At 45.0% G+C, this 27,315-nt stretch overlaps 1 protein-coding gene across 7 annotated transcripts; it reads right to left on the bottom strand.

The window, feature by feature from the left end:
- TNFRSF9 (TNF receptor superfamily member 9) lies at positions 1-26,841 on the bottom strand. Of its 7 annotated transcripts, none has more exons than XR_013411732.1 (9): positions 24,432-24,645; positions 23,539-23,722; positions 22,282-22,389; positions 21,755-21,892; positions 21,268-21,334; positions 18,274-18,404; positions 16,714-16,845; positions 2,724-3,813; positions 1-552 (listed from the first exon to the last, which is right to left on the bottom strand). XR_013411732.1 is itself a non-coding variant. In XM_077985989.1 (9 exons), exons 3-9 carry the CDS (start codon positions 23,636-23,638, stop codon positions 3,725-3,727), a joined length of 765 nt encoding a protein of 254 aa, XP_077842115.1. In that variant the 5' UTR covers positions 23,639-23,722; positions 24,432-24,584; positions 26,699-26,841; the 3' UTR covers positions 2,759-3,724. The 7 variants fall into 7 exon arrangements, 2 of the variants coding, with proteins under 2 accessions (XP_077842115.1, NP_001253057.1); XR_013411762.1 differs by having other exon boundaries at positions 2,867-3,813; positions 23,539-23,672; positions 24,432-24,565; XR_013411770.1 differs by having other exon boundaries at positions 1-545; positions 2,867-3,813; positions 23,539-23,672; positions 24,432-24,565.
- Between the last annotated feature and the right edge of the window lie 474 nt (positions 26,842-27,315).

Genomic DNA, 27,315 nt, shown 5'->3' with positions numbered 1-27,315 from the left:
CATGAGCAAGCATTTTATTTAAAAAATAAACACAAATGGTATATAAATATGTGACAAGGTACTCATCAGTAACCAAGCAAATGCACACTAAGACCACAGTGAGATCTCATTTTGTACCCACTGGCTTGGCAAAATTAAGGGCACCTGATAGTACCAGAGGGTGGCAGGGATGTGGATCAATGGGATACTTACATGACACTTATATGACTGACGGGGGTACATTAGGACAGCCACTTGGAAAAGCAATTTGTTACTGCAGTAGACTATTGTTCAGAAATATTTTCTCCTCCCCTCTATTTAAAGTTTATACTTTTCTGCCCTATTGATGCGTGGCTTGGCTGCGTGATTTGCTCTAAAGGTTACAGTAGAACCAACTAAATAGGAGCAGAAGTGACAGATATCCATTTGCCATGTGATGGCCAGTGTTCCAAAGAGAAGCTGCTCCCTCCACCTAAATCCCAGAGTGAAATAACATGGGACAGAGGCATGGCAAGCTTGCAATAGGCATATCACACAAAAGTGTAAGAAATGGCCACGCACGGTGGCTCACGCCTGTAATCCAGCACTTTGGAAGGCCAAGGCGGGCAGATCACCTAAGGTCAGGAGTTCGAGACCAGCCTGGCCAACATGGTGAAACCCTGTCTCTACTAAAAATACAAAACTTAGCTGGGTGTGGTGGCATGGGCCTGTAGTCTCAGCTACTCAGGAAGCTGAGGCAGGGAGATCACTTGAACCCGGGAGGCAGAGGTTGCAGTGAGCCAAGATCGTACCACTACACTCCAACCTGGGAGACAGAGTGAGACACTGTCTCAAAAAAAAAAAAAAAAAAAAAAAAGAAAAAGAAAGAGAGAAAGAAAAAGAAATGCACCTTTGTTGTTTCGTTGCAATCTATTAAGAGTTGGGGAATTATTTGTTACTTCTACATAACTTAGCATGTCCTAACTGATATAGGCACCAGCTCGTAAAGTTGAGCATCACATGCCCTAAGACCCAGCCTTCCATTTTTAGAAACTTCCCCTGGAGACACTTCCGCAGAGGAGATGCGTAAAATAACATCCATGACAACATTGCCCATGATTTCGAAACACCTGGTAAAAACCCAGCATCTCTTGGTAGAGGATGGATCTATAAATAATGGCATATTTCCAGCAGAGTTAAGACGAATGCACTAAAGCTACACACGACAACACAATGAGTCTTTTTTTTTTTTTTTTTAAGACAGAGTCTTGCTCTTGTCACCCAGGCTGGAGTGCAGTGGTGCAATCTCGGCTCACTGCAACCTTCGCCTCCCTGGGGCAAGCGATTCTCCTGCCTCAACCTCCTGAGTAGCTGGTATTACAGGCACCCGCCACAATGCCTGGCTAATTTTTGTATTTTTTGTAGAGATGGGGTTTCACCATGTTGGCAAGTCTTGTCTCGAACTCCTGACCTCAGGTGATCCACCCGGTTCGGCCTCCCAAAGTGCTGGGATTACAGGTATGAGCCACCATGCCTGGCCACAATGAGTCTTATAAATATAATTTTGAGTGATTCAGGCAAGTCACAGAAGTCTCCATATAGCCCAATACAATTTTCATAAAGCTCAAAAACAAGCCAAACTAAATAACATAGTTTTTGTTTTGTTTTGTTTTGTTTTGTTTTGTTTGAGACGGAGTCTCGCTCTGTCGCCGGGGCTGGAGCGCAGTGGCCGGATCTCAGCTCACTGCAAGCTCCGCCTCCCGGGTTTACGCCATAACATAGTTTTAGGATACATAATTATATGAGAAATGATTGTTTTAAGCAAGGGAAAGATAGACTCAAAATTCCTAAGAAAGGCTGTCTGGGGATGGACAGAAGGTGAGGGGAGAAAGCAGCACATGGATGGTGGCTCTGACCTTGACTTTGACCCTGTAAGTGTTCAGATATTAAACATTTTGGATTTGTGGTCTATGGAGTCTCTGTCACACCTACTCAACGCTGCTCTTGTAGTGCAAAGCCAGTCTTAGTATATAAATAAATGTGTGTGGCTGTGTTCAGTAGAACTTTACCTATTGACTCTGAAATTTCAGTTTTATATAACTTTTTGTGCCATAAGCTATTATTCTTCCTTGGATTACTTTTAAACCATTTAAAAATGTAAAAGCTGGCTGGGCCCAGTGGGTCATGCCTGTAATCCCAGCACTGTAGGAGGCCGAGGTGGATGGATCACTTGAGGCCAGGAGTTCGAGATCAGCCTGGCCAACATGGTGAAACCCCGTCTCTACTAAAAATATAAAAATTAGTCAGGTGCAGTGGTGCACACCTGTAATCCCAGCTACTCTGGAAGCTGAGGCATGAGAATTGCTTGAACTGGGAGGCAGAGGTTGCAGTGAGCCAAGATCGCACCACTGCACACCAGCCTGGGCGACAGAATGAGACCCTGTCTCAAAAAAAAAAATAAATAAATAAAATTTAAAAAGCTATCCTTAGATCATAAGCCAAACAACGGCAGCCATGCCAGGTTTGCACCTGTAATCCCAGTTACTTGGGAGACTGAGGCGGGTGGATCACGTGAGCCCAGGAGTTTAAGGCTAAAGTGTGCTATGACTGTGCCTGTGAGTAGCCACTCCATTCCAGCCTGGGCAACATAGCAAGACTCTGTCTCAAGCAAGCAAACAAACAAACAAAGGCAAATGGTGCACCAGGTTTGGCCATGGGAGTTTGGCGGCCCCCACTCTAGTGCTGTGGTAGGACGGTGAGCTCGCAGGTGTTCATTTTCTCACTGTACTTCACACCTATCGTGTGTGGTTCATTTATTGGCTTTTGTATAAAATATTATGTTAAAAGTTAAGAATTTTTAGAATATAACCTGGCTTGAAAGGGAGCAGGACAAAGGCAGGTGGTGTACAGGATATGCAGACACTTGAACTCTTTCCAAAACTTCCTCCAGACCTGAGGTTTTTTGCTCTTGACCGCAGAGACAGGCAGTCTCCTCATACTCCCCTGACGGTGGAGCATGTCATGTTACATGACAGAACCAATGGGAAGTTTAGTTGGGGCACTTACTGCACCTTGTGGCTTACTGTCATATGTCATATTAGCACCAAAACACAAACCTGCACTGATTTTGACTATCATTGTAGTTGGACCACTGGCCTACATAATTGAATTTAAACCATGATTTTCTTTGGATTTCAAAAAAACTAGCTCAAGCCTGTTAAGTGGTATCTAGAAAATGCTTTTTTATCACCAGCTCTGGCCCCATCTGTCTGTTCTGTTAAAAGTGGTGCATTATTTTGCCCAGGCATGGCGGCTCATGTCTGTAATCCGAGCACTTTGGGAGGCCAAAGTGAGCCTAGGAGTATGAAACCAGCCTGGACAACATGACGAAATGCCTTCTCTACCAAAACAAAAAACAGAACAGTTAGTCAGGTGTGATGGTTCTTCCTTATAGTTCCAGCTACTCAGGAGACTGAGGCAGGAGGATCACGTGAGCTCCCACAGGTCAAGGCTGCAGAGAGCCGTGATGGTGCCACTGCACTCCGGCCTGGGTGACAGAGTGAGACCCTGTCCAAAAAAAAAAAAAAAAAAGGAAGTGGTGTGTTTTTAAAGGCCAACTCATTGGCACTGAGGAAAGAACATGTGTTGGGGGAATCCTGGGTATTTGTAGGATGGTGTTCTTGATTTTGAAAGCTGTGATAGTGAGATGACTCATATCTCCTTGCTTCTTTTCAAGGAAGTCCCAACAGCCCTATCGACTTCCATTTCACAGTTCACATCCTCCTTCTTCTTCTTCTGGAAATCGGCAGCTACATCCATCTTCCTCTTGAGTGGTTTGTACCGGTCTCATAAATGCTAAAAAAAATTTTAAAGATACATATATTTTGTTGTCTATTTGAATCATTTAACACTTATTTTCCATATTACAGCTGCAGACAGTCTCCCTTTTAATTTTAACAAACTCAGCCAGGCGCAGTGGCTGACGCCTGTAATCCCAGCACTTTGGAAGACCGAGGTGGGCAGATCACTTGAGGTCAGGAGTTCGAGACCAGCCTGGCCAACATAGCAAAACCCCATCTCCACTAAAACTACAAAAATTAGCCGGGCGTGGTAGCGGGTGCCTGTAATCCCAGCTACTGGGGAGGCTGAGGCAGGAGAATCGCTTGAACCCGGGAGACGAAGGTTGCAGTGAGCCGAGATTGCGTCATTGCACTCCAGCCTGGGTGACAATGGCGAAACTCTGTCTCAAAAATAATAATAATAATAATAATAATACTTTTAACAAACATCCACAAGAGAGGTAACAGCAAGGATGAACTTCCTCTGGAGATTATTTGACATTTGTTTCCGTTGACCAAATATTTTTACTGGTCTTTAAGAATTATTTTCTTTATTTTCTACATTAGCTAAAAAAAAAATCATAAGCATGAATCACTAAAGCATAAAATATTAGCCATATCCCAATCATAGCTCTAGTTTCAATTCAGCAGCACATATTTTCGTCTTGAGGGTTACGAAGATTCAAGATCCAATGGTTTCTTTGGAACACAATGCTATGACTCCAAGAGTGTGGAGGTATCCCCACGACTTCCATCGTTAGGAACCAAGAACTGATCTGCGCATGAGCTGCCGGGCTTTCTTTTACATGTTAGTGAAGTATTTATGTTAGTGCTCGGCAGTTTTTCAATCCTAAGCAGGTATTTATTTACAGACAAGCAAGTCAAAAAGTCCTACCCCAAGTTCATATGCTTGTTGCTATAAAAAAATAACCCAACCCAAATAACCACACCGTCTCCTAGAACTTATGAAAAACTGGCAAGATGTTCAGAAATACCAACGGGATGTCTTTTGAAACTGATCCAAAGATGAATTTCAAAATGGAGATCTCTTCTGGGAAGATTGAGATGTCATGCTTTCCGTATTTGTCCCGCTGAGCACTGCTGAAAACCTCTCCAAAAGGCAGAGAGAGGAAGGCCAATGGGGTCGTGATCTCCGGACCCAAGAAACAACAAGGCAATGGGCTTCTTTTTTTTTTTTTTTTTTTTTTTTTTGAGACGGAGTCTTGCTCTGCCGCCCAGGCTGGAGTGCAGTGACCGGATCTCAGCTCACTGCAAGCTCCGCCTCCCGGGTTCCCGCCATTCTCCTGCCTCAGCCTCCCGAGTAGCTGGGACTACAGGCGCCCGCCACCTCGCCCGGCTAGTTTTTTGTATATTTTAGTAGAGACGGGGTTTCACCATGTTAGCCAGGATGGTCTCGATCTCCTGACCTCGTGATCCGCCCGTCTCGGCCTCCCAAAGTGCTGGGATTACAGGCTTGAGCCACCGCGCCCGGCCAGGCAATGGGCTTCTTTCTGCCTCGTTTCCCTCTGACTGGGAACCAGAGAAGCAGCAACCTAAAAATGCCAATAGTATGGACAAAGCAAAACGAAAACCAAGAAGAGGCCAGGTGTGGTGCCTCACATCTGTAATCCAAGCATTTTGGGAGGCCAAAGCAGGCAGAACATCTGAGGTCAGAAGTTCGAGACCAGCCTGGCCAACATGGCGAAACCCTGTCTCTACTAAAAACACAAAAATTAGCTGGGCATGGTGGCGCACACCTGTAATCTTAGCTACTCAAGCGGCTGAGGCAGGAGAATCGCTTGAACCTGGGAGGCGGAGGTTGCAGTGAGCTGAGATTGCACCACTGCACTCCAGCCTGGGTAACAGAGCAAGACTCCATCTCAAAAAACACACACACAAAAAACTAAGAAGAGTTTGTACTCCCTAGTTGTGAGACTAGGAAAGAGGCAGCAGAGCAAGACTAAAAGCTTCTTTTTTTTTTTTTCTTTTGAGACGGAGTCTCTCTCTGTCACCCAGACTGGAGTGCAGTGGCGCAATCTCATCTCACTGCAACCTCCACCTCTCGGGTTCAAGTGATTCTCTTGCCTCAGTCTCCCGAGTAGCTAGGACTACAGCCACCCCCCACCACGCCCAGCTAATTTTTGTATTTTTAGTAGAGATGGGGTTTCACCATATTGGCCAGGCTGGTCTTGAACTCCTGACCTTATGATCTGCTTGCCTCGGCCTCCCAAAGTGCTGAGGTTACAGGCATGAGCCACTGCGCCTGGCCCAAAACCTTCTAGACAATAACCACTCAATTCTAACAAAACACCACAAAAAACACAGTGGCTCCACCTGCAAGCCCACCAGGAAAGACTGGGTAGAGAACCTGAACTTCCTCCCTCACCGTGGATTAAGCCTCATCTCCCTGTCCTTCCTGGGGTGGTGTCAGAGGAGGCCTAGTGGGAGCTGGAACTCCCACATGTCTAGTAATAAAAAGGAGACGCTCACCCTCCAGGAGGTATAGCGCAGAACCCAAACTTCCTCCACCCCTGCCTGGCTGTAACAAGCTGCCCATCCTTCCTCCTTCCCTAGAGTGATGTCAGAGGAACCCTGAGAAAATTCAAGACCTAAATTAGATCTAGAAACTGGGCGTGGGGGCTCACGCCTGTAATCCCAGTACTATGGGGGCCAAGGCAGGAGGATTGCTTGAGTCCAGGAGTTCTAGACCATCTTTGGTAACACAGCAAGGCCCTGTCTCTACAAAACATTTAAAAGTTAGCCAGGGGTGGTGGCACATGCCAGTGGTCTCAGCTACTCTGGAGACTGAGGTGGGAGGATCACTTGAGCCCAGGAGGTTGAGGCTGCAGTGAGCCGTGATCATGCCACTGCACTCCAACCTGGGTAATACAGCAAGCAAGACCCTGTCTTCAAAAAAATTTTTTTTTCCTTAGGCCTAAATCTAACAAAACGCATACAGAACTTGTATAGTGAAAACTACAAAATGCTGTGAAAGACATTTTAAAATATATAAATAAATGGAGAGACATACCATGTTTGTGCATTGGAATACAGTCATACAGCGTAAAACGATGTTTTGGTTGAAAACAGACCGCATATATGATCGTGGTCCCATAAGATTATAGTGGAGCTGAAAAGTTCCTGTTGCCTCGTGATGTCCAACCATCATAACACTGCAGCACTGCTCACTGCTCACGTTTGTGGTGATACTGATGTAAAAAACCTACTGAGCTGCCAGTTGTATAAAGTGTAGCATATGCAATTATGTACGGCACATAATACTTGATAATAACAATGAATGAGTATGTTAGTAGTTTATGGACTTACTATGCCATACTTTTTTAGTTAGAGTATATTCCACGCGCACACACACACACACACACACACACACACACACACACACACAGATAACCAGTTAAGGCCAGGTGTGGTGGCTCATACCTGTAATCCCAGCACTTTAGGAGGCCGAGGCGGTGGATTGCCCGAGCTCAGGAGTTCGAGATTAGCCTGGGCAACACAGTGAAACCCCGTCTCTACTAAAGTACAAAACATTAGCCGGGCGTGGTGCCATGCACCTGTAATCCCAGCTACTTGGGAGGCTGAGACAGGAGAATCCCTTGAACCCAGGAGGCAGAGGTTGCAGTGAGCCGAGACTGCCCCATTGCACTCCAGCCTGGGCAACAGAGCAAGACTCTGTCTCAAAAAAAAACAAACAACAAACAAACAAAAAAACAGTTAATTGTAAAACAGCCTCAGGCAGGTCCTTTGGGAGGTATTCCAGATATTCCAGAAGAAGACATTGTTCTCATAGAAGATGACAGCTACGTGCATGGTTTTGCCCCGAAGATCTTCCAGTGGGACAAGATGTGGAGGTGGCAGACACCAACTCTGTGTGGGTCTAGGCTAATATGTGTGTTTGTGTCTTAGTTTTTCACAACAAAGTTTAAAAAGTAAAAAACAATTTAAAAACTTTTAAATAGATAAGTTTATAGAATAAGGAAATAAAGAGAAAATATTTTTGTGCAGCTGTACAATGTGCTTGTGTTTTAAGCTAAGAGTTATTATAAGAGTCAAAAAGTTTAAAAAATTGTTTTTAAGTTTATAGGCTGGGTGTGATGGCTCATGCCTGTAATCTCAGCACTTTGGGAGGCTGAGGTGGGCAGATTACCGGAGCTCAGGAGTTCGAGACCAGCCTGGCCAACATGGTGAAACCCCATCTCTAATACAAAAATTAGCCAGGTGTGGTGGCAGCTGCCTGTAGTCCCAGCTACTTGGGGGGCTGAGGCAGGAGAATCACTTGAACCTGGGAGGTGGAGGCTGCAGTGAGCCAAGATCTTGCCACTGCATTCCAGCCTGGGCAGCACACGGTGCCTCAAAAAAAAAAAAAATTTAAAAAATTAAATTAAAGTTTATGAAGTTAAAAGTTACAGTAAGCTAAGGTTAATTTATTACTGAAGAAAGAAAACATTTTAAATAAATTTAGTTTAGCTTAAGTGTACAGTGTTTATAAGACTACAGTCATATACAGCAGAGGTCCCCAGCCTTTTTGGCAAGAGGGATCAGTTTGGTGGAAGACAATTTTTCCATGGACTGGGTGGGGAGATGGTTTCGGGATGATTCAAGCGCATTACATTTATTGTGCACTTTATTCCTATTATTATTACATTGTAATATATAAAGAAGTAATTATACAACTCCCCATAATGTAGAATCAGTGGGAGCCTGAGCTTGTTTTCCTGCAACTAGACAGTCCCATCTAAGGGTGATGGGAGACAGGGACAGATCATCAGACACTAGATTCTCTTAAGGAGCCGCAACTCAGATCCCTCCCGTGCGCAGCTCACAATAGGATTCATGCTGCTATGAGACTCTAATGCTGCTGCTGACGTGACAGGAGGCGGAGACCAGGCGGTAATGCAAGTGATGGGGAGCGGCTATAAATACAGAGGAAGCTTCACGCGCTCGCCCACCACTCTCCTCCTGCCGTGTGGCCCCATTCCTAATGGAGTCTCACTCTGTTGCCCAGCCTGGAGTGCAGTGGTGTGATCACGGCTCACTGCAACCTCTGCCTCCCAGGTTCAAGGGGTTCTCCCACCTCAGCCTCCCGAGTAGCTGGAATTACAGGCACGTGCCACCACGCCCAGCTAATTTTTGTATTTTTAGTAGAAACGGGGTTTTGCCATGTTGGCCAGGCTGGTCTCGAACTCCTGACCTCAGGTGATCTGCCCACCTTGGTCTCCCAAAATGTTGGGATTACAGATGTGAGCTACCGCGCCTGGCAAAAATCATATTATTTTCATGGTACCTCTTCTGTGTTTAGGTATGTTTAGCCACACAAATACCATTATGTTACAGTTGCCTATGGTATTCGGTACAGTCACACGCCCTACAGGTTTGTAGCACAGGAGCGACAGGCTATACCATCCAGCCTAGGTGTATGGTAGGCTGTACTGTCTAGGTTTGCCTAAGTGCCCTCTATGATGTTCACACAACAACGAAATCACCTAACAACACATTTCTCAGAACGTACCCCTGTCGTTAAGTGATACGTGACTGTACTTCACATAGTAAAGATGTCAATTCGCCCAAACTGATATGCAGATTTAACACAACTGTTATCAGAATCCCAGCCAGCTTTTTGTAGATATAGATATTATCCTAAAATGTATGTGGAAATGCAAAGGAACTAGAATAGATAAAACAACTCTGAAACAAAATAATAAAGCGGGAGAAACTACCACCCTCTACCCAATTTCAGTGTTTATGGATAACCACAGTAATCAAGGCTGTGTGGTATCGGCAGAGGAAGAAACACATGGATCAGTGGAACAGAAGAGGGAAACCAGATAGCCCCACGTAATTGCAGCCAACTTACTTTTGACAAAGCTACAATGAAAGAAGACTAATGTTTTCCACTAGTGATGCTAGAGCAATTGGACACCCCTAGGCCAAAAACAACAACAAAAAAAGACTTGGCTAAAACCTCTCACACTTTATACGAAAAATTTAAAATGAATCAAGGCTTGGCACAGCGGCTCACACCTGTAATCCCAGCACTTTGGGAGGTCAAGGCAGGAGGATTGTTTGAGGCCAGGAGTTCAAGACCAGCCTGGGCAACATAGTGAGACTCTGTCTCGAAATAAATAAATAAATAAAAAATTACCCAGGCATGCAGGGAGCCGAAGCCGTGAGACATGACCAACTCAACATTCCGCTGGAGGCTATATGATCAAACAGCAAAGTGTTTATCATGAATGCAAGATGTGAGCAAACTCACACTGCCTTGCCGCCAAAAGGTTTGCTGAGGGACATCACTCCCTGGCTCCTTGAAGTTATCTACTGAGAAATCTAGCACCTATTGTTCAAAGGATGCGGTCTCTCAAGTCTGCTGTGAACCAAACACCAAATGGCCAACTGACAATTACTGACAGGACAATCATCCCCACTTTCTCGCTATCTCTTTTGCCTAATAAAGACAGTGGGCTGTGTAAAGTTCAGGGCCTTTGTCCACTAGACGCAAGGTTACCCCTGACTCCTTCTTCCAAATATACTCTTTTGTCTCTTGTCTTTTATTCCCACGTTCTCCCCACTTTGTTCAGTCCAATAGGTCTGCGGCAAGTGGTGGCACACTCCTGTAGTCCCAGCTACTTGGGAGGCCAAGGAGGGAGGATCACTTAAGCCCAGGAGGTGGAGGCTGCAGTGAGCCATGATCACACCAGTGCACTCCAGCCTGGGTGACAAAGCAGAGACCCTGTCTCAGGAAAAAAAAAAAAAAAAAAATCAAGATTTAAATATAAAATAAAAAATTGTAAAAGTTATAAGAGACAGAGGAAAAAAAATCTAATTCTTTGAGACCCGGGACTTAATGAAGAATTCTTAGACATGACTCCATCAATGAAAAAAACCCATAAATTGGACTTCATCAAAATTGAGTAGCTTTTCTCTGTGGAAGAGCCCGTGAAGAGGATGAAAAGGCAAGCTACTGACTGGGAGAAAATATTTGTAAATCATATATATGCCAAAGGACTCCTATCTGGGAAACATAAAGAACTCTTGGATCTCAACAGTAAAACAAATAATCCAACTAGAAAATAGGCGAAAGATCTGAAAAACACTTCACTGAAGAAGACATAAAAATGGAAAATAAGCATATGAAAAGATGTCCACCCATAAGGCAAATGCAAATTAAAGCCCCAATGAGATGTCACTACACACCTATTAGAACAGCTGAAATAAAAATTGAGGCAATGCAAAATGCGAGCAAGGATGCAGAAAAACTCCGATGAGAATGTAAAATGATACGCTTCCTCTGGAAAATAGTTTGGCAACTTCTTTTTTTTTTTTTTTTTTTTTTTTTTGAGACAGAGTCTCGCTCTGTCACCCAGGCTGGAGTGCAGTGGCCGGATCTCAGCTCACTGCAAGCTCCGCCTCCTGGGTTTACGCCATTCTCTTACCTCAGCCTCCCGAGTAGCTGGGACTACAGGCGCCCGCCAACTCGCCCGGCTAGTTTTCTTGCATTTTTTAGTAGAGATGGGGTTTCACTGTGTTAGCCAGGATGGTCTCGATCTCCTGACCTTGTGATCTGCCCGTCTCGGCCTCCCAAAGTGCTGGGATAACAGGCTTGAGCCACCGCGCCCAGCTGGCAACTTCTTAAAAACTAAACAAGCACCAAACGTATAGCCCAGGAATTGCACTCCTGAATATTTCTCATAGAGATACAAAATACATGCCCACACAAAAACTGTACATAATTATTCCTCGCAGCTTTATATGTAATAGTCAAAACAAAAAGCAAACAAAATATCTTTTAATGGGTGCATGGTAAAACAAACTGTGGCACAAGCGTATCATGGAATACTATTCAGCAAGGAAAAAGAACGAATCATTGAAACACACAGCAACTTGGATGAATATCAAGGGCATTCTGCTGAGTGAAAAAGCAAAATCTTAAAAAAGTTCACGTTTGTAAAAGTTGTCAGAATCAAAATGGAGTAACTTGTGTCAAAACCCTGACAAATGGGCCGGGCATGGTGACTCACGCCTGTAATCCCAACACTTTGGGAGGCCGAGGCAGGCAGATCACATGAGGCCAGGAGTTCAAGACCAGCCTGGCTAACATGGCAAAATCTCGTCTCTACTATAGCCAGGCATGGTGGCGGCTGCCTGTGATCCCAGCTACTCAGGAGGCTGAGGCACGAAAATCGCTTGAACCCAGGAGGCGGAGGTTGCAGCGAGCGGAGATCACACCACTGAACTCCAGCCTGAACGACACGCGGAGATTCTGTCTCAAAATTTTTTTAAAAAACTCTGACAAACGGAGCCAGGGAAGGCCATGAAGAGGGTTTCTTATGCGTGCATGCCTGATAAAAACAACTATCACAAGACTGCAGAAACCACAACCTTGCACAAAGGCTACTGTGTCTTACACAAAAAAATACTTCTGGCTGGGCGCGGTGGCTCACGCCTGTAATCCCAGCACTTTGGGAGGCCGAGGCGGGCGGATCACAAGGTCAGGAGCTCGAGACCATCCTGGCTAACACTGTGAAACCCCGTCTCTACTAAAAATGCAAAAAATTAGCCGGGCGAGGCGGTGGGCGCCTGTAGTCCCAGCTACTCGGGAGGCTGAGGCAGGAGAATGGTGTGAACCTGGGAGGCGGAGCTTGCAGTGAGCCGAGATTGCGCCACTGCACTCCAGCCTGGGCGACTAAGCTAGACTCTGTCTCAAAAAAAAAAAAAAAAATACTTCTGCGGGTATTGATCTTTGTAGCAAAGGATCATTGTTTCAAAATAACTTACATAATCCTCCTCAGTTTTTCTTTTTTCTTTTTTTGAGACAGAGTCTTGCTCTGTCACCCAGGCTGGAGTGTAGGACGTGATATCGGCTCACTGAAACTTCTGCCTCCCAGGTTCAAGCAATTCTCGTGCCTCAGCCTCCTGAGTACCTGGGATTACAGGCACATGCCACCACACTGGGCTAACTTTTTGTATTTTTAGTTGAGATGGGGTATCACCATGTTGGCCAGGCTGGTCTCGAACTCCTGACCTCAGGTGGTCCACCCACCTCGGCTTCCCAAAGTGCTGGGATTACAGGCATGAGCCGCTGCGCCCGGCCCATCATTTTTTCTTTTAAAAACTCTTGTCACCTTTACCTCCCTGAATACACCCATCATATTCCCACTGCAATGCTACTCCTGAAAAAAATACCATAATCTTTTAGAGAGCCTCTTTCTCTGTCTGTGATTTAGCTTGACACGTGCTGTATGATTCTATTCACACAATATTCCTTAAATAACAAAAGTATAGAGATGGAAGACAGATAAGTGGTTGCCAGGGGATGGTGGGGAGAGGGAGAGCACCTGACTAGAAAGGAGTAGTGGGAGAAGATCTTGGCGGTGATGGAAAGTTCTGATTTTATTGTGTTGGTTGTTATACGATTTCACATGTGTGACAAAGGGACAAAGTACACACACACACCATGCCAACGTCAATTTCCTGCTTTGCCATTGCACTGGAGGATGGAACCCAGAAATGGCATGAGAGATGTACCTGTCTTGGCAAATTCCTGTGAATCTATAATTATGTCAAAATCAAAATTTCTTTTAAATGACTAAAAACTTTTTTTTTTGAGACAGTTTCGCTCTTGTTGCCCAGGCTGGAGTGCAGTGGCGCAATCTCCATTCACTGCAACCTCCGCCTCCCAGGTTCAAGCAATTCTCCTGTCTCAGCCTCCCGAGTAGCTGGCGGGATTACAGGCACCCACCACCACGCCTGGCTAATTTTTTGTATTTTTAGTAGAGAGGGGGTTTCACCATGGCCAGGCTGGTATTGAACTCCTGACCTCAGGTGATCTGCCTGCCTCGGCCCCCCAGAGTGCTGGGATTACAGGTGTGAGCCACCGCGCCCGGCCAGAAGGAAGACTTCCCTGACTGGGAATCGAACCCAGATTGCGACGGTGAACGCCGAATCCTAACCACTGGACCACCAGGGAGTGTCCTAAAAACTTTTAAAATATGGATTACGGTTCCACTGAAACTCACTAATTACTCATAAATACTTTTGAAAAGCATTTTCTAAAGAACTTTGTTGCAGTCTGGGGTGTGGATGGAACTTTGTTGCAGAGGTAGTCCTTTAAATCAGGATTAAGTCCAGCACTTTGGGAAACCGAGGTGGGAGGACCACTTGAGCCCAGGAGTTTAAGACTGGCCTGGACAACATAGCGAGACCCCGTCTCCACAAAAAAAATTAAAAATCAATTAAAAATTAGCTCTGCGTTGTAGCATGCACCTATAGTCCCAGCTATTTAGTAGGCCGAGGCAGGAGATTGCTTGAGCTCTGGAGTCCGAGGCTGCAGTGAGCTGTGATCACACCACTGCACTTCAGCCTGGGTGACACAGTAGACCCTGTCTCAAAAAAACAAAAGACAAAACCGAAATCAGGCTTAAGTGAGAGCATAGAGGTTTAAATTGGAGGTGTAGACCTCAAAAAGAGAATGAAAGAGCAAACCACAGACTAGGAAAAGATATTTGCAGCTCATGAACAGCAGACTAAAAACTTCCTATACGTAAGAAGAGGACAGACAATCCTATGAGAAAATACTCAAAAGACTTGATCAGGCCCTTCACTAAAGAGGAAATAGCCAAAATAACATGAAAAGGCATCTAACCTCACTAGCAACCAGGAAGTGTAAGTTAAAACCACAATGAGATACGACTATCCGCCCACCATATCGATAAAAATAGTCCGATGATGCCAAGAGTTATCAGGGGATGTGGAGTAAAAAGAACATCATTACTACCAGGGCAGTGTAAATGGGGTCCAATCATTTTGGAAAACAGTTTGGCATATTCAAGACCAAGACACACGTTCCTTGTAGCTCAGCAATGTTATTCCTAGGTTTAAAAACACAACCAAACCAGAAACACGTGTTTACATGTGCTGAGATACACGGACAAAAATATTCAAATGTCATTGCGTGTAATAACCCCAAGCTGGAAGTGATCCCGCTGTCCATCAATATTAGAATGAGTAAACAACAATGTCATCATTCAATAAAAGAGTGTGCAACAATGGAAATCAACTAAAGATGAACTCAACGTGGATGAATCTTCATGATACAACGTTGAAAGAAGGAGCAAGATACAGAAAACACAGTGTGATTCTATTGTATGAAGTTCACAGCAGCCTGATAAAACTGTGTTGTTGGGTAGCAAAACTATAGCAAAAGGAAGTTAATACCATACAAGTCTAGATGTGGTTAGCACTAGTAGGCAAGGAAGGCTGTGATCTAGAAAGGGCAGCCCAGGGCTTCAGGAATGGGTTACGTTCCAGTTCTTGATCCTGGTAGAGTTATTTGGATGTTCGTTTATGACAATTTGTTAAACTTTGCATTTATGCATTTTTCTATATAGGTCACAATGTAAAAAAGTTCTATATTGCTTTAAAAAGAGGCTTTAAATAAATTAGCATAATTTATTAGATAAGACTTTACTGGCCGTGCGCAGTGGCTCTCGCCTGTAATCCCAGCACTTTGGGAGGCCGAGGCGGGCGGATCACCTGAGGTCGGGAGTTCAAGACCAGCCTGACCAACATGGAGAAACCCCGTCTCTACTAAAAATACAAAATTAGCTGGGCATGGTGGTGCATGCCTGTAATCCCAGCTACTAGGAAGGCTGAAGCAGGAGAATCGCTTGAACCCGGGAGGAGGAGGTTGCAGTGAATGGAGGTTGCGGTAAGCCGAGATTGCGCCATTGCACTCCAGCCTGGGCAACAAGGGCAAAACTCCGTCTCCAAAAAAAAAAAAGGAAAAGGAAAAAAAAAACTTTACTAATGCTGTTCCTGCACATATATTTTTAACAACCTACAAATAGACACATTCTGGTCTTACATGGTGTTTTGGGTTAAAATTTTGCTCTCAAAAAGCTCCTTCTATTATATCCCTCTTATTAAGTCTTATTAAGCCTGTTATGTCTTGTTCTATCCTTCACGAAGACAAAAAACAGGTTGCCTTCCATCTATACACTTTTTCAAATAAATATCAATGGCTTTTGTCTAGTGGGTGCTGACTCTGTGCCAGGTACTTGCTGAGTACCTTATAGAAATAATACCTTGTTGAACAAATGAATGAATGAAATTCATTATTGAAATTTTTCATGTAATCCATACTGGTGCTGTAATACTCCATTTGTTAAACCCCCTTCAAACTCCCTCTTTGTTCTCTCTGCCTTCCTCAAACACGGGTCTAAACTCATTTTAAACCAGTTTATCAACCAGAGGGACATGGGGACATGGGGGGAACATGGTTTTCTGATTCTTATTTGCCAGTGTCCTCCATACGCACATACACACACACACACACGTACACACACAAGGCACGCACATGCACACACATGCACGCACACATACACACACACACACACAGAGGCACGCACAGACGCACGCACACACACAAGGCACGCACACGCACACACATGCACGCACACATACACACACGCACACACAGGCACTCACACACGTACGCGCGCACACACACATACACACACACAATAATCCAAGGCTGCAGCATATTTAAATCTGACATTTTTCTAGAACCGAGGTGTGCTCTTCTATACGCAAGCTTTCTCCACCTCAGCACTGTTGACATTTAGGCAGCATCATTCTTTGCTGGGAGGCTGTCCCGTGCATGGTAGGAGTTTAGCAGCATCACTGGCCTCTACTCACTAGATGCCAATCACCACCTAATCACCCTAATCACCACCACCACCGCCACCAAATACTCCCGGGGACGAAATTGCCCCTGCTTGATAACCACCGGGCTATATGAACCTCATTTCTAGAATTTTTTAAAGAATCATCTTTTCCTTTCTATTATAAAAAGCCTTGCTTTGCCAGAGCTCTAATATGATTACATTAATCTTACGTTGTTTGAATATATACAGGAGTTTCTTTCTGCTCCGTTTAACAACAGAGAAACGGAGCACGAGGAAGAACAGCAGGAAGAGTACCACAGTCGAAGTCAGCGCAAGAAAGAAGATGATCTGCGGAGAGTGTCCTGCAAAACACAGCAAAAGGAGAAACGCATGCAGAAATGTATGGACACTCATACACCCATGTGTATATTTACACTGGTAAACTCCTAAGCATGAGAAGAATCAGAGCCTTGGGCATCTCCAACCTGCTAATGGAGTAAACTTGGAAAACTTTTAAAAAGGCAAGACATGGTGGCTCATGCCTGTAATCCCAATACTTTGGAAGGCCGAGGCAGGAGGATCACTTACAGTCAGGATTTCAAGACCAGCCTGGCCAACACAGTGGTGGCAGGCACTTGTAATCCCAGCTACTTGGGAGGCTGAGGCAGGAAAACCGCTTGAACCCGGGAGGCGGTGTTTGCAGTGAGCTGAGATGGTGCCCCCACACTCCAACCTGGGCAACAGAGCGAGACTCCATCTCAAAAAAAAAAAGAAAAGAAAAGAAAAAAAGAAACTGAATGGCTGGGCGGTGGCTCATGCCTGCAATCCCAGCACTTTGGGAAGCCAAGGTGAGCAGATCAACTGAGGTCAAGAGTTTGAAACCAGCCTGGCCAACATGGAGAAACTCCATCTCTACCAAAAATACAAAACTTAGGTGGGCACCATGGTGGGCGCCTGTAATCCCAGCTACTCAGGAGGCTGAGGCAGAAGAATCGCTTGAACCTGGGAAGCGGAGGTTGTGGTGAGCCAAGATTGCGCCATTGCACTCCAGCCTGGGTGACACAGACTCCGTCTCAAAAAAAAAAAAAAAAAAAAAAGAAAGAAACTTAGTAGTTTTCCTAGAGGCCACAAAAATTAAGCAGTTTGTCCTTTCTAGCACATAGAAAATATGGGACCCAGGGGCCGGACGCGGCAGCTCACGCCTGTAATCCCAACACTTTGGGAGGCCAAGGCAGGAGGATTGCTTGAGCCCAGGAGTTTGAGAGCAGCCTGGGCAACATAGCAAGACCCCGACTCTACCAAAAAAAAAAAAAAAAAAAAACAAAAATTAGCCAGGTGTGGTGGTGCGTGCCTACAGTCCCAGCGATTGGGGAGGCTGAGGTGGGAGGATTGGTTGAGCACAGGAGGTGGAGGTTGCAGTGAGCCAAGATCATGCCACTGCACTCCAGCCTGGCACAGAGTAAGGAACTCTCTTAAAAAAAAAAAAAAAAAAAGAAAAGAAAAGAAAATATGGGACCTTATAATCCCCTTTCCTTGGCATTGATAAAGATATAGACTCTGTCTGGGTGAAGTGTCCTCTGGCACTGCTTACAAATGTGTATCTCAGACTGAATAACAAATGCCTGGGAAGGAACCTGCTGGGTCCCTGAGGGCAGGATTCAGGAAGGAATGCACATGGGCGGTGCCTGTTGTAGGTGGAGATGTGAGACATCATGATATTGGGGCGATTTAGATACCATCTGGAATCACCATAAGATATACACTTTGATTGAATGGCATAGCCCAGCTACCTGGCTCTCTCGCAGGGGCAGGCGGGGTCGCAGAGGATGCTCCTGGAGAGAGGTCGGCTGGAGATGGTCCGCAGACCACGTCCCTCTCCTTCGTCCCATTCACAAGCACAGACTTTCCATCCAAAGAACAGCTTAGACAGTTCAATGAAAAGAGTTTAAATAATTAACTTAGATTTAAAACTTTGTCAGTTTTTACCCAATGAAGTAGCCTAGTGAAAAAGATATATGGGTCTGGGTTCGAAGGCGATGCAAAGATATTTTGAGAAACTTCCACTTGACTATCTGGCTCCCTGCAGCTTTCCATGGCTTCCTTCTGTTCGGTGACAGCTTAGTTCAGGCTGTTTTGCCTGGTTAGTCTCTCACCCCCAGTTTCTTAATCAGACTTGACCATCTCTGGCACGGATGAAGGCCAGCATAGGGTTAACAGGTCTGGCACTGGCATCAGGCAAACCGGGGTTTGAGCCCTGGGTCTGCTGCTTTCCAGAATGACCTTGGGCAAGTTAAGAAATCTCTGGGCCGGGCGCGGTGGCTCAAGCCTGTAATCCCAGCACTTTGGGAGGCCGAGACGGGCGGATCACTAGGTCAGGAGATCGAGACCATCCTGGCTAACACGGTGAAACCCCGTCTCTACTAAAAAATACAAAAAACTAGCCGGGCGAGGTGGAGGGCGCCTGTAGTCCCAGCTACTCAGGAGGCTGAGACAGGAGAATGGCGGGAACCCGGGAGGCGGAGCTTGCAGTGAGCTGAGATCCGGCCACTGCACTCCAGCCTGGGCGACAGAGCGAGACTCCGTCTCAAAAAAAAAAAAAAAAAAAGAAAGAAAAAAAGAAATCTCTGTAGCCCAGGCACGGTGGCTCACGCCTGCAATCCCAACACTTTGGTAGGCTGAGGCCAGAGGATCACTTGAGACCAGGCGTTGGAGACCAGCCTGAGTCACATAGCAAGACCCCATCTCTACAAAAATTAAAAAACAAACCAAAAAAAATTAGCTGGTGGTGCATGCCTGTGGTCCCAGCTACTCAGGAGACTGAGGTGGGAGGACCACTTGAACCCAGGAGTTCCAGGCTGATCACTTGAACGCAGGAGTTTGATGCTGTCTCAGAAAGAAAAGAAAAGAAAAATGAAACCTCCCTAAGCCTCGGTTTTCTCATCTGCAAAATTAGGATTGTATGTGCTGCCAGAACTGTTTCAAAGAACAAACGAGCGAGAGTCAGTGACACACTCTTGCACGTCTGACACGCTGAGTAAATGGCAGCCATCATTATCATCACCACCATTACTGCCATCATTGTTGCTGTTCTTGTTACGCCTTTCCCTCGTCCCTTTACCGACCCCAAATCCACCCATCCTTCAGAGCCAGATTAAACCCACTCTTCCACGCAGACTCACTTAACAACTCTGAAAAATTTGTATTGAAAGACTTTTTTTAAAAAGCCACTTTCCAGCCGGGCACGGTGGCTCACGCCTGGAATCCCAGCACTTTGGGAAGCCAAGGTGGGTGGATCACTTGAGGTCAGGAGTGCAAGACCAGCCTGGCTAACATAGTGAAACCCCATCTCTACTAAAAATACAAAAACATTAGCCAGGCGTGGCGGCGTGCACCTGTAATCCAAGCTGCTCCGGAGGCCGAGGCAGGAGAATTGCTTGAACCTGGAAGGTGGAGGTTGCAGTGAGGCGAGACGGCGCCATTGCCCTCCAGCCTGGGCAAGAAGAGTGAAACTCCATCTCAAAACAAACAAACAAACAAACAAACAAAACAGACCTTTTTTAAAAAACCACTTTCCAAAGAGAGAATTCAGCTAAGTCCGAGAAAACAGTTAATACTTTTCTTGTGAATCACGATTCCATTTGTCAGCCAGTCTGATGCTGATAAATTGTAAATAACAAAAGCAGAGGGATACCATGATTCCTGTTTTAAAACACTTTGTTTTCTCTCCAAAAAAGTCACTTTCCAGTCTGTTATAAACCAATACACTTTTGAAATACAACAAAAATGTCAAAGTAAAATAATAAAAATGATTTTCTAGTAAGAAAATCAAATGGAAAAAGAACAAATACATATAAAATACAACGCCCAAATTTTTATTCTTAGTCAACAGACCACATTACTCTGCCAATTTGCCTTAAAAGTTTCTAAATGCTTACTCTCTAACCCTACACCGCTGTTGATGGGGGCACAGGACAAGCCATGTGTGGACCAGCACCTATCCACAGACCACAGTGTGAGTTCTGATTCCACAAAACAACAGTCACATTCTCTCGTATACTACTGGCTTTTTACCACCTGTGATGGCCTTGTGTGCCCAAGTGTGTGCCACATTTTGGAGGGTAACGAGCAATTAGTTACTTCTGTATCATTCTAGGGGCTGGCATTGAGCACATGGAGATGGGCTGATCAACAAGAGAAGATAACAGGCAGCAAAGGAATGAGAAGGAAACAGAGAAGAGGCAGACAGTGGCAAAGTTCCACTGGCAATTCTTTTCCTTTCTTTTGAGACAGGGTCTCTGCTCTGGAGTGCAATGGTGCGATCATACCTCATTGCAGCCGTAACCTCCCAGACTCAGGTGATCCTCCTGCCTCATCAGCCTTCTCTATAGCTGGGAAGGCTATAGGCATGTGCCATTATGCCTGGCAAATTTTTTGATTTTTTGTAGAGACGGGGTCTCACCCAGGCTGGTTTCGAACTTCTGGGCTCAAGCAGTCCTCCTGCCTCAGCCTCCCAAAGTGCTGGGATTACAGGCATGAGCCACTGCACGTGCCCACCCTCCACTGGCAATTCTGATCTAAATGTTCCAGGCACTGTTTCTGGAGAAAATGCCCACTTTGCCTATTGAGTTGCTACAACCTCACAGTGTTCCCACACTGCCTATTAGTATGTTACATTCTGTCTACACTTGATGGGTGCAAAATAAGCTTCAATGATAGCATTCCTTATCTTCCAAAAAATTTAACCCAGATCCTTTATTCCATAAACTAAAGGAAATGATACCTACTTTGTCCAGGGTCGACAGATGCCACGTTTCTGGTCATTAAATGTCCCAAAGCAACAGTCTTTACAACCTTGCATTAAAAACGAAAGCAATAACAAAAAAGAAGCATTTTCATCATTTGGTAACTTTCCCTGTGATGAACTTAATAAAATCATTACCGTAATGCAATCTGCACAAATTATTCTATTATTCTTGAAACAATACCCTAAGATGGCTAGTTTTTATTCTAACTGTACATAAAGTATTGTCTATGTCTGAAATGTGTGAAGATGAATGGTTCTGGCAATTAACAAACTTTCTGATTTCAAATTACTTCTATTTATGAAGAAATAACGGAAATATTTTATTAATTAAAATATGACATATCATATACTCACTTGTTACTTTAAGGTTCTACAAATCTGTTTATTTTCAAAGGATCAAGACCTAAGCTAAGTTTGTCTACATCACAAAACTACTCTAGATCAAAGAAGCGCAAACGCAAACGTACCTTTTTTTGTCAATTCTTGACCTTGTTTACAATCCTGTTCACACATGCTGCATTCTGCCCCCAGGCAGTGATATCCTGAAATGCAGTCACACTCTGCATTGCTGGTGGAGGAACACTCCTTCCTGGTCTTGAAAACACCTACAAAGTCCCCCCCAGCCCCCGTTTTATTACACTTGACCTCCAAATCCAGGAAGCAAATTTACGCTCTGCAGTAACAGTCATGCTCACTCAACTACAGTGTTCCCAGTGATTTTAAAGTTTACTTTTAAATCTCCGTAATGACATTTTTACATTTTGGTAAGTAAAAACTTCTCTCTTGTCAAATGAATGTTTCCTCTAATATTTAGAAAGCTCAGTCCACAAATAATTGCTGTCACCCGATATTATTTTACTGGACCTGCTGGTTGTCAGAAGAATCAGAGTCTTTGACACTTGAGATTTTCAAAAGACAGCAGTTAGTAAAGAGGAAAGAAAAGCTTATCTTCCCAACTATCTTCTAGAAGAAGAAAATATCTTTGAACTCATACCTTTACACTGCCTGCATATGTCACAGGTCCTTTGTCCACCTGCGCTGGAGAAACTATTTGGAGGACAGGGACTGCAAATCTGACTCCTGTTATTATCACAGAATGTACCTAAGAAAGGCAGACAATAATGGTACACATTTGACAATGGGCAATCGTCACCCAAGGCATTCTGAAGTTTATAAGAAAATAGGATTATAAAAGAATGATGAGTTTTCTAGATGCCACAGTGATAGACATTAGTTTGATTGACTTCCTAAAATGATACATTTGCAAGATTATTCTTTGTGTAATCACAGAACTAGAAATAACAAAATACAGGCTAGGTGCAATGGCTCACACCTGTAATCCCAGTGCTTTGGGAGGCCAAGGCGGGCAGATCAACTGAGGTCAGGAGTTCAAGACCAGCCTGGCCAACATGATGAAACCCTGTCTCTACTAAAAATACAAAAATTAGCCAGGTGCAGTGGTGCACGTCTGTAATCCCAGCTACTTGGGAGGCTGAGGCAGGAGAATTGCTTGAACCTGGGAGGCCAAGGTTGCAATGAGCTGAGATCATGCCACTGCACTCCAGCCTGGGTGACAGAGTGAGACTCTGTCTCAAAACAAAAACAAACAAACAAAAAAAACAAAAACAGATATTGTAACAAATAAATCAGCAGAAAGAAAATACTTTATCTATTGAATAAAACACAATTATTATCTTGATTGATCTAGGAGATGAGTATGACTGGATCCAGGAGGACATCAATGTCCTACACTAAAATTTAAATGCGCCTGACTTTCCCCACTCTGTTAAGCCCTTTACCACCCACTTACTCGCTGCTCTGCCCCCAGTCTGAGCACAAAGTCCTACACACAAAACTAACATTTATTTACATTTTGGTAAGTAAAAACTTCTGTCTTGTCAAATGAATGTTTCTTCCAATATTTAGAAAGCTCAGTCCACAAATAATTGCCACAAATAAATACCACAGTCTTGCCATGTGCCATGCACTGTTCTAAGCCCTTCATTTGATCCTCCCAGCCATCCTATAAAACAGGTTCCCTTATTATCCCCAGATGAGAAAGTCAAGGCACAAGAGGTGGAATGACTGCTGTGTTCACACAGCTAGGTTGTAGCATCCAATAAATATTTGTAAATGAATGAATTTTCATTTTCTGTTCCTTAAAAGGGAGCTCATTGGCCCTGACTACTAGACTAACTGAACCATACTTCCAACAGAACAGATCAAATGCACATGATAACTGGGTACTCACCAGCTGGGCAGTTACTACACAGATCCTGCAAGGATCTTGTCCTCTCAAAGTTCAGGACCAGCAACAGAGTGGCTACTATGTTGTAACAGCTGTTTCCCATGATGAAATCTGGTACAGGTATGATACTAGCAAAGCTGATTCCAAGAGAATTTTAATCAAATTAGCTGGTCTCACAAATGTCACTCTGCAAAAGGTAAACATTTCCAAGGAAAGGTGGTTTCTCCTTTCAAAATTATCTATTTGCAATCATTACCTATACAATTCTACAAGAGGAAAACTCAGGGTTTTTCAGGAACAATTAATGATGGAATATTGTGGAAAAGTAGCAAATTCATAGAAACCACTACAACAAGGCAGGCATGATTAAACACACTGCTTTGTGCACGTTTGCCAAAGTCTGAGGGTGCATTTTCCATCATGTTCTGCCGAAATGCGGAAATAACAATAGCCAGAACTTTTGGGGACTTTCATAGGTACTTTGCAGTACCATCCAGCAATAATGCCAATTACTTACTGCCCCTGGAATAAACTCCTTACAAACAGAATCTGTCAGGGGCATCAGACAATTCAGTTCAAGAAGAAGCTATCACAAAATCACTCTTCCCCCTTTAGCTGAACACCTAACTACTAACAGGTGGAAAGACCTCCCTGTTCAACTCACTAACACATTTTCTTCAACACAGACATGTTCTGAGATGTGAAGCTTGTATGGTAACAAAACTCAGGAGTGAAAAACTCTCTTCAGGCCAAGTTATTGATGTTTATTTAATGGGCTATTGAAGAGAAGTTATTATAGATTAGAAGGAGAAAAAGTCTAGAAATGGGCAAAGGGAGCAAAAGTTCTATCCTCACCCCCTCTCAGTGCCCCCACCCACTCCCCCAAATGGACAGACCTTGCGATCTCAGGGCTGCTGGAGAACTTTCCACTGCTTGGTCTTCAGGCTTCTGCAGCTCAGGAGGGGGAGGACTTCAGGTCGAACAGGAGTGGATGACTCAGCTGGGGGCGGGGTCTCGTAGGAAATTCCCATCACCGCTCTGTAACAGCTCTGTGAAATCGTTCATTTCACATCTGCTGACCCCAAAATCCCCTAGAGCCCCTGTCCCTGCCTGATAATGGCATTTTAAATTGCTTCTTGGAAGCTGCTCTCTACTGTCAGGATGTGTCATAGCTGATGTAGGGAAAAGGATTTTGTCCCTTAACACAGCTCTCCAGGACAAACCATTTAGCATGTCCCTAAAATACTGGATTTGAGATTAGAGGGACGAAACCAACTTCAAAATAATGATCAGCATTTTGCCATATGCGGTCCCTTAACTCCACAGTTACTGTAAAGCAATAGCTGTCATTACTTGAGCATAGCCGACGTCCGAGGCGTCAGAGGTGCACTGTGGTGAATACACACTATCCTCGAAAGAACCCTAGAACTTTGTATGACTGCTGTTGTTACTGGGGGAACACTATGCAAATGAGGAAACTGGGGCCGCAGGTGGAGTCAGAGCGTCAACAGGACAGGGAGCCTGCGGGGTTGGAACCCATGTCTGCCTGGTCCCTTAGGAAGGAGGGAAATGGAAAAAGGGGAAGCACAGCAGTCGCACGGCAAGTGAATGACCAGGACTTGATTCGGGGAAGCTGAGAGCTAGAAGGGATTTTCAGAAAACTATGATTTCAATTTTTCTTAAAAAATAAATAAATAAAGGAGAAAGAGACCAGGCGTGGTAACTCATGCCTATAATCCCAACACTTGGGAGGCTGAGGTAGGTGGATCACCCGAGGTCAGGAGGTTTAGACCAGCCTGGCCAACATGGCAAAAACCTGTCTCTACTAAAAGTTAGCTGGTGGGGGGAGGTGGGGGGTGGGGGGTGGGGTGGCGGTGGACCCCTGTAATCCCAGCTACTGAGGCTGAGGCAAGAGAATCGCTTGAACCTGGGAAGTAGAGGTTGCAGTGAGCCGAGATCACGCCACTGCACTCCAGCCCGGGCCACAGAGCAAGACTCCACCTCAAAAAAAAAAAAAAAAAAGGAAGAAGAGGAAGCGGAGGGCAGAAGTGCAGAAAACAGAAGGAAAAAAAAAGAACAGTAAGAAGAGAGGAGGAGGATAAGGAGAAAGAAGAGGGAGAGGAGGAGGAAAATAAAGAGAAAAGGAAGAGAAGGAAGAAGAAAAGAACAAAAAGAGAAGGGGAGGAGGAAGAGGAAGAGGAAGAATGAGGAGGAGAAAGAATGAGAAGGAAGAATGAGGAGAAGGAAAAAGAGGTGTTTCTGGAGAAGGAGGAGGAGGAGGAGGAGGAGGAGGAGGAGGAGGAGGAGGAGGAGGATGCTCCAGGCTGTAGATGAACCTGCCCATCACTGAGCAGCTGGAGAACCTCAGGAAAACCAGGGGAACTGTGGCTGGAGCAGGCGTGGGCTGGGGAATGACATCGAGAGTAGTTCGGGCTGTCGCCCCGCCCCGCGGTACCCAGCACGAGCTCTCGGGTCAGAACAGCAAAACGCGGAGCGACTCGGTTCAGCGCGGAGACGTGGCCTTTGTGCCACCGCCTGCAGGCAGAGGGACTCGGAGATCAGGCTGCAGAAGCAGAAGGCAGACAGGAAGGACGAGGAACCCAAGGAGCCTTGTGGCTTCGTGTCCCACCCCCCTGCCCTTGGCCCGCGTGCCTGGAGCCAGCCCCACCGCGCCCGCGTTTCCTCCTGCGGGACCCTTGGCCCTGGGTCTGCAGCGGGTCCTGCGGAGCTTCCTCCCCTCAGGCAGCCTGTCTCCCGCTGGCCACTCCCGCGGGTGAGCGGGTTACCTGTTCCCAGTGATTTTTATTCACTTTGCTCTCTCCCGTCTCATGTTCCCCATTCTCCTGCCTCAGTTGTGTAACCTTGAGCAAATTTCTCAACCTCCCTAACTCCGTTTTTCCAAGTACATCTTATAGGTACAGTAACACCATAGGTCTTCCTCGTGAGTGAGGATTAATAAATGAGACAATGAGCGTGAAATACTTAGCTCAATGCTTGGCACATAGTTATCAAGAAAGTAGGAATTGTTAATGATCAGACTTACTGGTTTGAAATGTTCCTTCCCTATCTCCCACACCGATCATCAGCAGAGCGGCCACAGGGCAGGTCATGACAGAAAAGGAGAAAAATGCATGAGTTGCCTACAAAATGTGTTCCCAAATACTGACGGTCATCTGAGAGTCATCTTACCTGTGACATCTGTGGGATCCCTCCTTGCCCCACTTTGGCAGAAATTGGCTGAATGTGAGAGTGTCACACCATGAAAATCAGACTGCTGATCCCCTCCTAACACTTTGAAAGTCACCATCTAACCAAGTAACCCCCTCGTTTACATGTGGTACTCTGTTTAACATTGCAGTGTGACATTTAACTGGGCCGTATTTCATTTAACTAAATGACACTCACTAGTCTATGTTTTGGACGTTCTGTAGGCAGAGACATTACTTCCTCTGAAAGTGACATATTTAGTTTCCCAGCACAGTAATTAGCTCACTGTCTCAGGCTTTTATGCCAGTAACGTAAGAGTCTTTACTGAGCTAAAAGAGTCTCAACATTAGTTTTGCCAGCCCACAGTTAAACAAAATCAACCACTTCAGAATTATGCTACTGAAGGCTATGCTCAACTTTATTCAGGTGTTTAAAAAATTCATGGCCGGGAACAGTGGCTCACACCTGTAATCTCAGCACTTAGGGAGGCTGAGGTGGGAGGATCGCTTGAGCCCAAGATTTCAAGACCATCTGGGCAAGATGCCCAGACCCTGTCTCTACAAAAAATCCAAG

Source organism: Macaca mulatta, chromosome 1, assembly GCF_049350105.2.
Source record: "Macaca mulatta isolate MMU2019108-1 chromosome 1, T2T-MMU8v2.0, whole genome shotgun sequence".
NCBI classification, from domain to species: Eukaryota; Metazoa; Chordata; class Mammalia; order Primates; family Cercopithecidae; genus Macaca; species Macaca mulatta.
Note: the sequence above shows the minus strand (reverse complement) of the source record. Positions and strands in the feature narration are given on the sequence as shown.

What these genes read in the sequence shown, in the direction of transcription:
- TNFRSF9 (XM_077985989.1), bottom strand. Translation starts at nt 23,638, where the DNA reads ATGGGAAACAGCTGTTACAACATAGTAGCCACTCTGTTGCTGGTCCTG. An exon ending in TGCCCCTGCGAGAGAGCCAG is followed by an intron (nt 16,846 to 18,273) that starts GTAGCTGGGCTA and finishes TGTGTTTTGCAG; the next exon opens with GACACTCTCCGCAGATCATC. An exon ending in CCTGTATATATTCAAACAAC is followed by an intron (nt 3,814 to 16,713) that starts GTAAGATTAATG and finishes AATTTTTTTTAG; the next exon opens with CATTTATGAGACCGGTACAA.